A 14,723-nucleotide genomic window follows, 5' to 3' on the forward strand; every position below is an offset into this window, starting at 1 on the left:
CCAGAAACTCCAACTCTACAGGCATCATAAAGGCAATAAATTCATATCTTTCAGTACTCACTCTAAACATCAATGGACTCAATACTCCAATCAAAAGACATAGGGTAACAGAATGGATAAGAAACCAAGATCCATCTATATGCTGTGTACAAGAGACCCACTTTAGACCTAAAGACACCTTCAGATTGAAAATAAGGGGATAGAAAACCATCTATCATGCTAATGGTCAATAGAAGAAAGCCAGAGTTGCCATATTTATATCAGACAATCTAGACTTTAAAATAAAGACTGTGTCAAGATATGCAGAAGGGCATTATATCATAATCAAGAGTTCTATAGACAAAGAAGACCTAACGATTGTAAACATTTATGCGCCAAATGTGGAAGCACCCAAATATATAAATCAATTAATCACAAACATAAAGAAACTCATCGATAGTATTACCATAATAGTAGGAGACTTCAACACCCCACTCACAACAATGGACAGATCATCTAATCAAAAAATCAACAAGGAAACAATGGCTTTGAATGACACACTGGACCAGATGGACTTAACAGATATATTCAGAACATTTCATCCTAAAGCAGCAGAATACACATTCTTCTCCAGTGCACGTGGAACATTCTCCAGAATAGACCATATACTGGGACACAAATCAGCCCTAAGTAAGTTGAAAAAGATTGAGATCATACCGTGCATATTTTCAGACCACAACACTATGAAACTCGAAATCAACCACAAGAAAAAGTGTGGAAAGGTAACAAATACTTGGAGACTGAAGAAAATCCTACTAAAAAATGAATGGGCTAACCAAGAAGTTAAAGAGGAAATTAAAAAATTCATGTAAGCCAACGGAAATGATAAAAACACAACCCAAAACCTCTGGGACGCAGCAAAGGCGGTCATAAGAGGAAAGTATATAGCAATCCAGGCCTTCCTAAAGAAGGAAGAAAGATCTCAGATACACAACCTAACCTTATGCCTTAAGGAGCTGGAAAAAGAACAGCAAATAAAGCCCAAAACCAGCAGAAGACAGGAAATAATAAAGATTAGAGCAGAAAATAATGCTATTGAAACCAAAAAAAACAGTAGAACAGATCAATGGAACCAGAAGCTGGTTCTTTGCAACAATTGACAAAATTGATAAACCACTAGCCAGTTTGACCAAGGAGAAGAAGGAAAGGACCCAAATAAATAAAATCAAGGATGGAAGGGAAGTGATCACTATGAGCACAACAGAAATAAAAACTATAACAACAGAATATTATCAGCAATTATATGCCAATAAAATGGGTAATCTGGAAGAAATGGACAAATTCCTGGAAACATATACACTACCAAAACTGAAACAGGAAGAAATAGAAAATTTGAACACACCCATAACCAGTAAGGAAATCGAATTAGTAATCAAAAATCTGCCAAAAAGCAAGAGTCCAGGGCCAGATGACCCTCCAGGGGAATTCTACCAAACATATATCAAGAGTTAACACCTATTCTCTTGAAACTGTTCCAAAAAATAGAAATGGAAGGAAAACTTCCAAACTCTTTCTATGAAGCCAGCATTACCTTGATTCTAAAACCAGACAGAGACCACACTAAAAAGGAGAACTATAGACTAATTTCCGTGATGAACATGGATGCAAAAATCCTCAACAAGATATTAGCAAACTGGATCCAACAATACATTAAAAAAATTATTCACCACAACCAAGTGGGATTTATACCTGGGATGCAGGGTGTTTCAGTATCCACAAAACAATTAACGTGATTCATCACATCAATAAAAGAAAGCACAAAACCCATATGATCCTCTCAATAGACGCAGAGAAAGCATTTGACAAAATACAGCATCCTTTCTTGATAAAAACCCCCAAGAAAGTAAGGATAGAAGGAGCATACCTAGAGATCATAAAAGCCATATATGAACGACCCAATGCTAATATCATCCTCAATGGAGAAAAACTGAGAGCTTTCCCCCTAAGGTCGGGAACAAGACAGTGATGTCCACTCTCACCACTGTTATTCAACATAGTATTGGAAGTTTTAGCCTCTGCAATTGGACAACACAAAGAAACAAAAGGCATCCAAATTGGCTAGGAGGAGGTCAAACATTCACACATCACAGATGACATGATACTCTATATGGAAAACCAAAAAGATTCCACCAAAAAACTTCTAGAATTGATTCATGAATTCAGCAATGTTTCAGGATATAAAATCAATGCACAGAAATTGGTTGCATTCCTATATACCAACAATGAAGTGACAGAAAGAGAAATCAAAGAATCAATCCCATTTACAGTTGTACCAAAAAACATAAAATACCTAGGAATAAACCTAACCAAACAGGTGAAAAATCTATACACTGAAAACTATATAGAAAGCTTATGACAGAAATTGAAGAAGACACAAAAAAATGGAAAAAGATTCCATGATCCTGGATATGAAGAACAAATTTTGTTAAAATGTTGATACTACCCAAAGCAATCTAGGATACAGGAAAATGTATAAAATCAATTGTATTTTAATACACCAGTAATGAAGGAGCAGAAAGAGAAATTAAGAAAACAATCCTAATTATAATTTCACCAAAAATACCTAGCATAAGATACCTAGGAAAAAACCTAACCAAAGAGGTGAATGACCTGTACTCTGAAAACTAAAATACAGATGAAAGAAACTGAGGACAACACAAAGAAATGGAAAGACATTACATGTTCATGAACTAAAAGAATATTGTTAAAATGTCTATACTACCCCAAGCAATCTACATATTCAATGCTATCCTTATCAAAATAACACCAGCATTATTCACAGAGCTAGAACAAACAATCCTAAAATTTGTATGGAACCAGAAAAGACCCCAAATAGCCAAAGCAATCTTGAAAAAGAAAACTAAGGCTGGAGGCATCACAATCCCAGACTTCAAAATGTATTACAAAGCTGTAATCATCAAGACAGTATGGTACTGGCACAAGAACAGACACTCAGATCAATGGAATAGAATAGAGAACCCAGAAATGGAACCACAAATGTATGACCAACCAATCTTTGACAAAGCTGGAAAGAATATCCAATGGAATAAAGACAGTCTCTTCAGCAAGTGGTGCTGGGAAAACTGGACAGCAACATGCAGAAGAATGAACCTGGACCATTTTCTTACACCATACACAAAAATAAACTCAAAATGGATGAAAAACCTCAGTGTCAGACAAGAAGCCATCAAAATCCTCGAGGAGAAAGCAGGCAAAAACCTCTTTGATCTTGCCTACAGCAACTTCTTATACAAAATGTCTCTGGAGGCAAGGGAAACAAAAGCAAAAATGAACAACTGGGACTTCATCAAAATAAAATTTTCTTCACAATGAAGGAAACAATCAGCAAAACTAAAAGGCAACCAACAGAATGGGAGAAGATATTTGCAAACGACATATGAGATAAAGAGTTAGTATCCAAAATCTATAAAGAACTTACCCAACTCAACACACACAGAAAAAATAATCCAGTGAAGAAATGGGCAAAAGACATGAATAGACACTTCTCCAAAGAAAACATGCAGATGGCCAACTGACACACGAAAAAATGCTCAACATCACTCATCATCAGGGAAATACAAATCAAAACCACCATGAGATACCACCTTATACCTGTCAGAATTGCTAACTTTAACAACTCAAGCAACAACAGACGTTGGCGAGGATGCAGAGAAAGAAGATCTCATTCGCACTCTTGGTGGGAATGCAAGCTGGTGCAGCCACTCTGGAAAATAGTATGAAGATTCCTCAAAAAGCTAAAAAAGAAGTACCCTACAACCCAGCAATTGCTCTACTAGGTATTTATACGAGGGATAAAGGTATACTGTTTTGAAGGGACACATGCACCCCAATGTTTATAGCAGCACTATCAACAATAGCCACAGCATGGAAAGAGCCCAAATGTCCATTGATGGATGAATGGATAAAGAAGATGTGGTATATATATATATATATATATATATATATATGCAGTGGAGTATTATTTGGCAATCAAAAAGAATGAAATCTTGCCATTTGCAAATATGTGGATGGAACTGGAGGGCATTATGCTAAGTGAAATTAGTCAGAGAAAGACAAATATCATATGACTTCACTCACATGAGGACTTTAAGAGACAAAACAGATGGACATAATGGAAGGGAAACAAAAATAATATAAAAACAGAGAGGGGAACAAAACATAGGAGACTCATTAATATGGAGAACATACAGAGGATTACTGGAGGGGGTGTGGGAGGGGAGATGGGCTACATGGGTAAGGAGCACTAAGGAATCTACTCCTGAAATCATTTTTACACTATATGCTAACTACTTTGAATGTAAATTTTAAAAAACAAAATTGAAAAAAAAAAGAGTACACTTAGCATGATGAGCACTGAGTACAGAATTGTTGAGTCACTATATTGTACGCCTGAAATTAATATAACACTGTATATTAATTATATTGGAATTATGATTAAAAATACTAAAAACTTTTTTTTTCAATATATGAAATTTATTGTCGAATTGGTTTCCATACAACACCCAGTGCTCATCCCAAAAGGTGCCCTCCTCAATACCCATCACCCACCCTCCCCTCCCTCCAACCTCCATGAACCCTGTTTTTTCTCAGTTTTTAAGAGTCTCTTATGCTTTGGCTCTCTCCCACTCTAACCTCTTTTTTTTTTCCTTCCCCTCCTCCATGGGTTTCTGTTAAGTTTCTCAGGATCCACATAAAAGTGAAAACATGGTATTTGTCTTGCTCTGTATGGCTTATTTCATTTAGCATCACACTCTCCAGTTCCATCCATGTTGCTACAAAGGGCCATATTTCGTTCTTTCTCATTGCCCTGTAGTACTCCATTGTGTATATAAACCACAATTTCTTTATCCATTCATCAGTTGATGGACATTTAGGCTCTTTCCATAATTTGGCTATTGTTGAGAGTGCTGCTATAAACATTGGGGTACAAGTGCCCCTATGCATCAGCACTCCTGTATCCCTTGGGTAAGTTCCTAGCAGTGCTATTGCTGGGTCATAGGGTAGGTCTATTTTTAATTTTCTGAGGAACCTCCACACTGCTTTCCAGAGTGGCTGCACCAGTTTGCATTCCCACCAACAGTGCAAGAGGGTTCCCATTTCTCCGCATCCTCTCCAGCATCTATAGTCTCCTGATTTGTTCACTTTGGCCACTCTGACTGGCGTGAGGTGATACCTGAGTGTGGTTTTGATTTGTATTTCCCTGATAAGGAGCGACGTTGAGCATCTTTTCATGTGCCTGTTGGCCATCCGGATGTCTTCTTTAGAGAAGTGTCTATTCATGTTTTTTGCCCATTTCTTCACTGGATTATTTGTTTTTTGGGTGTGGAGTTTGGTGAGCTCTTTATAGATTTTGGATACTAGCCCTTTGTCCGATATGTCATTTGCAAATATCTTTTCCCATTCCATTGGTTGCCTTTTAGTTTTGTTGATTGTTTCCTTTGCTGTGCAGAAGCTTTTTATCTTCATAAGGTCCCAGTAATTCATTTTTGCTTTTAATTCCCTTGCCTTTGGGGATGTGTTGAGTAAGAGATTGCTACGGCTGAGGTCAGAGAGGTCTTTTCCTGCTTTCTCCTCTAGGGTTTTGATGGTTTCCTGTCACACATTCAGGTCCTTTCTCCATTTTGAGTTCGTTTTTGTGAATGGTGTGAGAAAGTGGTCTAGTTTCAACCTTCTGCATGTTGCTGTCCAGTTCTCCCAACACCATTTGTTAAAGAGACTGTCTTTTTTCCATTGGATGTTCTTTCCTGCTTTGTCAAAGATTAGTTGGCCATACGTTTGTGGGTCTACTTCTGGGGTTTCTACTCTATTCCATCGGTCTATGTGTCTGTTTTTGTGCCAATACCATGCTGTCTTGATGATGACAGCTTTGTAGTAGAGTCTGGGATTGTAATGCCTCCTGCTTTGGTCTTCATCTTCAAAATTACTTTGGATATTCAGGGCCTTTTGTGGTTCCATATGAATTTTAGTATGGCTTGTTCTAGTTTCGAGAAGAATGCTGGTGCAATTTTGATTGGGATTGCATTGAATGTGTAGATAGCTTTGGGTAGTATTGACATTTTGACAATATTTATTCTTCCAATCCATGAGCACGGAATATTTTTCCATTTCTTTATATCTTCTTCAATTACCTTCATAAGCTTTCTATAGTTTTCAGCATACAGATCTTTTACATCTTTGGTTAGATTTATTCCTAGGTATTTTATGCTTCTTAGTGCAATTGTGAATGGGATCAGTTTCTTTATTTGCCTTTCTGTTGCTTCATTGTTAGTGTATAAGAATGCAACTGATTTCTGTCCATTGATTTTGTATCCTGCAACTTTGCTGAATTCATGTATCAGTTCTAGGAGACTTTTGGTGGAGTCTATCGGATTTTCCATGTATAATATCATGTCATATGCAAAAAGCAAAAGCTTGACTTCATCTTTGCCAATTTTGATGCCTTTGATTTCCTTTCGTTGTCTGATTGCTGATGCTAGAACTTCCAGCACTATGTTAAACAGCAGCGGTGAGAGTGGACATCCCTGTCGTGTTCCTGATCTCAGGGAAAAAGCTCTCAGTTTTTCCCCTTTGAGGATGATGTTAGCTGTGGGATTTTCATAAATGGCTTTTATGATCTTTAAGTATATTCTTCTATCCCGACTTTCTCAAGGGTTTTTATTAAGAAAGGGTGCTGGATTTTCTCAAAGGCCTTTTCTGCATCGATTGACAGGATCATATGGTTCTTATCTTATCTTTTCTTTTATTAATGTGATGTATCACGTTGATTGATTTGCAAATGTTGAACCAGTCCTGCATCCCAGGAATGAATCCCACTTGATCATGGTGAATCATTCTTTTTATATGGTGTTGAATTCGATTTGCTAGTATCTTATTGAGAATTTTTGCATCCATATTCATCAGGGATGTTGGCCTGTAGCTCTCTTTTTTTACTGGGTCTCTGTCTGGTTTAGGAATCAAAGTAATACTGGCTTCATAGAATGAGTCTGGAAGTTTTCCTTCCCTTTCTATTTCTCGGAAGCTTCAGAAGGATAGGTATTATTTCTGCTTTAAACGTCTGGTAGAACTCCCCTGGGAAGCCCTCTGGTCCTGGACTCTTATTTGTTGGGAGATTTTTGATAACCGATTCAATTTCTTCACTGGTTATGGGTCTGTTCAAGCTTTCTATTTACTCCTGATCAAGTTTTGGAAGAGTGTGGGTGTTCAGGAATTTGTCCATTTCTTCCAGGTTGTTCAATTTGTTGGCATATAATTTTTCATAGTATTTCCTGATAATTGTTTGTATCACTGAGGGATTGGTTGTAATAATCCCATTTTCATTCATGATTTTATCTATTTGGGTCATCTCCCTTTTCTTTTTGAGAAGCCTGGCTAGAGGTTTGTCACTTTTTGTTAATTTTTTCAAAAAACCAACTCTTGTTTTCGGTGATCTGCTCTACAGTTTTTTTAGATTGCGTATTGTTTATTTCTGCTCTGATCTTTAATATTTCTCTTCTTCTGCTGGGTTTAGGCTGCCTTTGCTGTTCTGCTTCTAGTTCCTTTAGGTGTGCTGTTAGATTTTGTATTTGGGATTTTTCCTGTTTCTTGAGATAGGCCTGGATGGCAATGTATTTTCCTCTCAGGACTACCTTCGCTGCGTCCCAAAGCGTTTGGATTGTTGTATTTTAATTTTCATTTGTGTCTGTATATTTTTTTGATTCCTTCTCTAATTGCCTAGTTGACCCACTCATTCTTTAGTAGGGTGTTCTTTAACCTCCATGCTTTTGGAGGTTTTCCAGACTTTTTTCTGTGGTTGATTTCAAGCTTCATAGCATCGTGGTCTGAAAGTATGCATGGTATAATTTCAGTTCTTGTAAACTTATGAAGGGCTGTTTTGTGACCCAGTATATGATCTATCTTGGAGAATGTTCCATGTGCACTCGAGAAGAAAGTATATTCTGTTGCTTTGGGATGCAGAGTTCTAAATATATCTGTCAAGTCCATCTGATCCAATGTCTCATTCAGGGCCCTTGTTTCTTTATTGACCGTGTGTCTAGATGATCTATTCATTTTTGTAAGCGGAGTGTTAAAGTCCCCTGCAATGACCACATTCTTACCAATAAGGTTGATTATGTTTATGAGTAATTGTTTTATATATTTGGGGGCTCCCGTATTCGGCTCATCGACATTTATAACTGTTAGCTCTTCCTGATGGATAGACCCTGTAATGATTATATAATGTCCTTCTTCCTCTCTTGTTACAGCCTTTAATTTAAAGTCTAGTTTGTCTGATATAAGTATGGCTACTCCAGCTTTCTTTTGGCTTCCGGTAGCATGATAAATAGTTCTCCATCCCCTCACTCTCAATCTAAAGGTGTCCTCAGGTCTAAAATGAGTCTCCGGTAGACAACAAATAGATGGGTCTTGTTTTTTTATCCATTCTGATACCCTATGTCTTTTGGTTGGTGCATTTAGTCCATTTACATTCAGTGTTATTATACAAAGATACGGGTTTAGAGTCATTGTGATGTCTGTATGTTTTATGCTTGTAGCGATGTCTCTGGTACTTTGTCTCACAGGGTCCCCCTTAGGATCTCTTGTAGGGCTGGTTAAGTGGTGACGAATTCCTTCAGTTTTTGTTTGTTTGGGAAGACCTTTATCTCTCTTTCTATTCTAAATGACACACTTGCTGGATAAAGGATTCTTGGCTGCATATTTTTTCTGTTCAACACATTGAAGATCTCCTGCCATGCCTTTCTGGCCTGCCATGTTTCAAAAGAGAGATCAGTCACAAGTCTTATAGGTCTCCCTTTATATGTGAGGGCACATTTATCCCTTGTTGCTTTCAGAATTTTCTCTTTATCCTTGTATTTGCCAGTTTCACTATGATATGTCGTGCAGAAGATCGATCCAAGTTACGTCTAAAGGGAGTTCTCTGTGCCTCTTGGATTTCAATGCCTTTTTCCTTCCCCAGTTCAGGGAAGTTCTCAGCTATTATTTCTTCAAGTACACCTTCAGCACCTTTCCCTCTCTCTTCCTCCTCTGGGACACCAATTATGCATATATTATTTCTTTTTAGTGTATCACTTAGTTCTCTAATTTTCCCCTCATACTCCTGGATTTTTTTATCTCTCTTTTTCTCAGCTTCCTGTTTTTCCATAATTTTATCTTCTAGTTCACCTATTCTCTCCTCTGCCTCTTCAATCCGATCCGTGGACATTTCCATTTTATTTTGCATGTTGTTTAAAGCATTTTTCAGCTCCTCTTGACTGTTCCTCAGTACCTTGATCTCTGTAGCAAGAGATTCTCTGCTGTCCTGTATACTGTTTTCAAGCTCAGCGATTAATTTTATGACTATTATTCTAAATTCACTTTCTGTTATATATAATTTAAATCCTTTTTGATCAGTTCCTTAGCTGTTGTTATTTCCTGGAGATTCTTTTGAGGGGAATTCTTCCGTTTGGACATTTTGGATAGTCCCTGGAGTGGTGCGGACCTGCAAGGCACTTCCCCTGTGCTGTGGTGTATAACTGGAGTTGGTGGGCAGGGCCGCAGTCAGACCTGATGTCTGCCCCCAGCCCACCGATGGGGCCACAGTCAGACTGGTGTGTGCCTTCTCTTCCCCTCTCCTAGGGGCGGGATTCACTGTGGGGTGGCGTGGCCCGTCTGGGCTACTTGCACACTGCCAGGCTTGTGGTGCTGGGGATCTGGTGTATTAGCTGGTGTGGGTAGGCAAGGTGCACGGGGGCAGGAGGGACAGGCTTAGCTTGCTTCTCCTTAGGTGATCCACTTCAGGAGGGGCCCTGTGGCAGCTGGAGGGAGTCAGACCCTCTGCCAGAGGGGTGGCTCTGCAGAAGTACAGTGTTGGGTGTTTGCGTGGAGCAATCAAGTTCCCTGGCAGGAACTGGTTCCCTTTGGGATTTTGGCTGGGGGATGGGCGAGGGGGATGGCGCTGGCGAGCACCTTTGTTCCCCACCAAACTGAGCTCTGTCGTCCTGGGGCTCAGCAACTCTCCCTCTTGTTGTCCTCCAGCCCTCCCGTTCTCTGAGCAGAACTGTTAGCTTATAACCTTCCAGATGTCAAGTCCCGCTCGCTGTCAGAACACACTCTGTCTGGCCCCTCTGCTTTTGCAAGCCAGACTCGGGCACTCTGTTTGGCCGGTGGGCCGCCCCTCCACCCTGGCTCCTTCCCGCCAGTCCGTGGAGCGCGCACCGCCTCTCCGCCCTTCCTATCCTCTTCCGTGGTCCTATTGTCTGCGCTTGGTTCCGGCGACTCCGTTCTGCTAATCTTCTGGCGGTTTTCTGGGTTAGTTAGGCAGGTGTAGGTGGAATCTAAGTGATCAGCAGGACGCGAGGTGAGCCCAGAGTCCTCCTATGCTGCCATCTTCCCTACTAAAACCTTTTTTAAAGGCTCAAAAAATACATGTATTCTCTGAAAATATGCAAGGGGTATTACTCCCCTCCCCCAAACCCTGGAATAGTTAAGCCACTTAAAGATCAGTTTGCCCATCTGAGGAACTAAGTACCACTTACTCTAATCTTGTCAGGACATTTAGTGGTTTAATGAATTGATTTGTGAAAGGAAGTTTAAGACCCTGTGAGCAAGATGCTGCAAATTGTAAAACAGCCTGCTAAATGGCTACTCACCCAAAACAAGGAACAATTTATGCCAGACATAAAAAATCTGATTGAACTTGCTTTATTACATGTGTACCTCTTGGGCGATGAAAGACTTGTAATACAATGTTTCTGGGACAGTAAACTAGGGGTACCTGTTTGCAATGGTATTGTAAATACAAATGTTTCTATTATTGTGCTGGTGGCCAACAGAGGAACAGATTTGTTTGAAAACAGATTTTGTTTGAAGAGCAAGACTCTGAACATAAGAGTTACTCAGAAAATTCTTCATGAATAAAATTATTCAAATTTTGACCTGTATTTACACCTTAATATATTGGAAATCTTTCCAAAAGACAAAATAATCTGAAAGGTAATAGGTCACATCTTCCTAGTAGATGACATCACATACCCAAGGAATGCCATGTAAGAATAAGAATGAAAAGGGAGTAAAAGTCAAAAGATTATTGTAACTATATTTGGAGAATATAGGGATGATTCCACAGTGGTTCCTGGACCGCCTACCTGCATCACAGTCACCTTGGGAATGTATGAAAACTGGAGATTCTCAAGGGAGGGAGCTAAAGACTGAATTTAACAAGCCTCCCAGGTGATCCTAATGCACATCAAAGGTCAGAAATTTTTGGTTTTATAGGGAAGTTTAGTGCTAGTTTTCAAAGGAAAAAATGCGAGATTTTCCTCAACTTCTTTCATCCATTCATTCAATAAACATGTACCAGCACTTGTTATAGACAAGGCATCATACTAGGAGCTGCAAAACCCCCAGAACAATTTGGGTGGGAAAGGAAAACATTATGTATGATTTAGGAGCCAATGTTCATTTTCCTTTCTACACTGTTTCAGTACCTTGTTCATTTCCTGTTTTATTCTCTTTGAGCTACACCTCATGCCCTGCTTGATATTGCTTCAAAAGCACTTAAGGAGTGGATATAAGACAGCAACACAGAAACCAAGCATGAGGAGAGAGAGTGTTGCAGTGGGGGCAAAGTGCAACTGCTGGCTTTCCTAACTCTCAGAAGATAGCAAGGAAACAAACAGCAGGAAGAAAATCCATCCAGAAAAAAAAAATCTGAACCGTCTTGGCTTGTTAATATGGAATTCTGACATAAGCCTTAGGTACACCTGCAGGTTTCAGGTGATATTATAAAACCCAAAAACTACAAAAATATAACACCAGATTCCATGGTGCAAAGATTACGTGCCATATATTTTCCCTTTCCCTTACAGAGACAGTCTTTCCCCTTCTTAACCTTGATTTGGGCTAAGGGGAACCCCCTTGCTCTCTGTTTTTCTGTTAGTTTACCCAAGGTAAATAGATATGAGAGAGAATAAGAAGCCTGAATATAAACTGAACAAGTTAACAACTGCTAGATAATGCCAAAAATAAGGGTCCAAGGAGCATCCTTGGATAACTAGAAAGTGAATAGAGGAAAAGAAAATGGATAGGAAAAGAAGTTCTCAAAATTCACCCAAAATTGGATTCAAAGTAATAGGACTTGATAGCAAAATTAAAACTGATAATAAGATTCAGAATTTACTGGGTAGGAGATTTTTTCCATGCATGTAAATGGATCCTCAAGAAACCACATACAGTGAAACCCCTTTCAAACATCACTGTGAGCTATTTGAACACAGTTTGCGTGGTTTTATCACCTGATGTTACCACCCTCTCTTAGCATTTTCCACACATTTTACATTTAAAGTGGTTAGTTCACAGAAAAGCATAGCACACAAGATTTCCTGTATCTTTCCAGGTATTGTTATTTGTCTACTCTCAATTGATCCCATAAATTCCAAGGCCCTTGTAGTTTTCTAAATCCCTCAAGGTTCCAAAAACAGAACCTGGCAAAAATGCATGTGTCCCTGAGTTTTCAGATGTTTCCTCTTCATCAAAGTGGTCCCTGGTAAAAAGCCACTATTCTGGGTTTCAGGCAACATCAGGAGATTTTTCCACCAAAAGCCTGTCAACCATTCCAGGTTGTGCAATTTGTGTGTATGCATGTGTAAACAAAATCATATAACTAATCCGAATCAGAGGTTCCTAGTGAGTCCCAAAGCTGCTGTAGACTAAACGTTTGAACATTAAGTTTTCATCTCACCGGTCTGCCTGTGCATTGGATATTCAGGGCTGACCTAAGACAGTGAGGGTCCCCAGAGTCTTAGCTTCTTGCTATGCTCTGAAAATCAGGCTCACGTTAATCGTTTAACCTGTTTGTAGAATTCCCAGGTATCCAGAGCTAGCCCAGGGGACCTGTAAGGATAAGTCAAGTCATCATTTTTATCAGAATTTTTAAAAAGGAGCTTTGAGGGGCGCCTGGGTGGCGCAGTCGGTTAAGCATCCGACTTCAGCCAGGTCACGATCTCGCGGTCCGTGAGTTCGAGCCCCGCGTCAGGCTCTGGGCTGATGGCTCGGAGCCTGGAGCCTGTTTCCGATTCTGTGTCTCCCTCTCTCTCTGCCCCTCCCCCGTTCATGCTCTGTCTCTCTCTGTCCCAAAAATAAATAAACGTTGAAAATAAAAAAATCTTAAAAAAAAAAAGGAGCTTTGAAATAACAGTCCTAAAACAGAAAATGAAGTATATTTCTGCTGCAAAGTTACTCTAATCATTGCACAAGAAGAGGCGTTTTATTTCCTATTAACCAGATAATTTTGAATTCCTTAGCTTTTGTTTTTATTCTGTAGGCTAAGATAGTATTTGAGATGGATTCCTCCAAACCCCTCAAAAAAAAATTCCAAACTATGCTATGACTGGTAATGCTGGGCTATTCATTTTGATTAATGATAATTTACAATCATCACTCAAGGTCACAAGCAATTCGGGACCAATATAGATAAAACTAGCATGTTTTCAGGGGTTACTGTGCATCATGAATTAAATTAAATATGAATTGAAGTTGTTTGTTCAACCAGCCAGTTCATTCTTCGAATCCTACTCATTTGGTGATGTAAATTTATGGGATTAGAGCCAGAAAAATAATAGAACTTTCTCATCTTCTCTACTGTAGCTCTAACATACACTGCTTGCCTCTCTATTTTATTTATATTATTTTAACAAATACACTCAGAGTTCAATTTTAGTTGAAGAATAACAACTAGACCATTCAAGAGGATATTTGCATGAAGCAGTAATAAAGGCATTATCTAAATAGTCAGTACTGGTTTTTCAGTGCAGTAAATTCTCCAGTTTGTTTAGTTCTCCCTCCTTAGAGACTTCCTGAACCTTAGTGTCCACTGCAACAGAGGGAATCTTCCTTGGCAGTATTCAGCTCTGTATTCACATACATTTTGGTTCCATGGATAACTAAGTTATGACCAACCAATCACACAAATCTTAACTTTGAATGCTACATTTGAAACACTTCCAAATATTTTAAGAAGTAGTGAATCATGCAAAGATCTTTTCTTTCCCTCTCTCACCTACAAACTGTTTAAAAGGTAAGAAATTAGTTTATCTTCCATTAAAATATCTTTAAAATGATTCCAAAGTTTTCAAAACAACAGCAATCTTGAAATTCATTGAAAGTTCCACATTAAGGCCTCTCTTCATTTAAAGTGAAGAGCAACAGAAATTTTGATATGAACATGATTGTGAAAGTATATGTTTTCTAATATTAGATTTCAAAATCATCAACTGAAACTACATTTTAATATGATCCCAATTTTTTTAAATTTGTGTTTATGAATACATTTTGATGTAAAGAAATATGATAAAATGCCAACAGTGATTATTTGGGGCAATGGAATCACCATGATTTTTTATTTTTTAATGTTTTTCTGAATTTTTCAAATATCTTTGAAGCAGATAGGCATTTATTTTAAAATCCAAAAACAAAGGCATCATTTAAAAATTTAATCTATTTTTCTCTATATATTAAATCAAGCTTAGTTGTTGAAAGAGGCAAGCGAATCAACATACCTTTTGATTAAATGGGCTCGGCTGTTCACATAGTTGGAGTCAAAGGAATAGTTTTCAGTCTGCAATGGGAAAAAAAAAAGATTAAAAATGTTACATAGATGATTCACGGAAAGAGCCAAACTGTCCTACTTATGA

The 14,723-nt window shown here is 38.5% G+C and overlaps 1 protein-coding gene across 3 annotated transcripts in view; it reads right to left on the reverse strand.

The window, feature by feature from the left end:
* Nucleotides 1-14,723, reverse strand: part of PCDH19 (protocadherin 19) — a 142,206-nt gene that overhangs the window by 61,249 nt on the left and 66,234 nt on the right. For all 3 annotated transcript variants that reach the window (XM_047844392.1, XM_047844391.1, XM_047844390.1), the window contains one exon: nt 14,589-14,647. In XM_047844392.1, the coding sequence (XP_047700348.1) occupies nt 14,589-14,647 (59 nt within the window). The remainder of the gene's footprint in view (nt 1-14,588; nt 14,648-14,723) is intronic.

The sequence above is a fragment of the Prionailurus viverrinus genome, chromosome X (genome assembly GCF_022837055.1).
Source record: "Prionailurus viverrinus isolate Anna chromosome X, UM_Priviv_1.0, whole genome shotgun sequence".
NCBI classification, from domain to species: domain Eukaryota; kingdom Metazoa; phylum Chordata; class Mammalia; order Carnivora; family Felidae; genus Prionailurus; species Prionailurus viverrinus.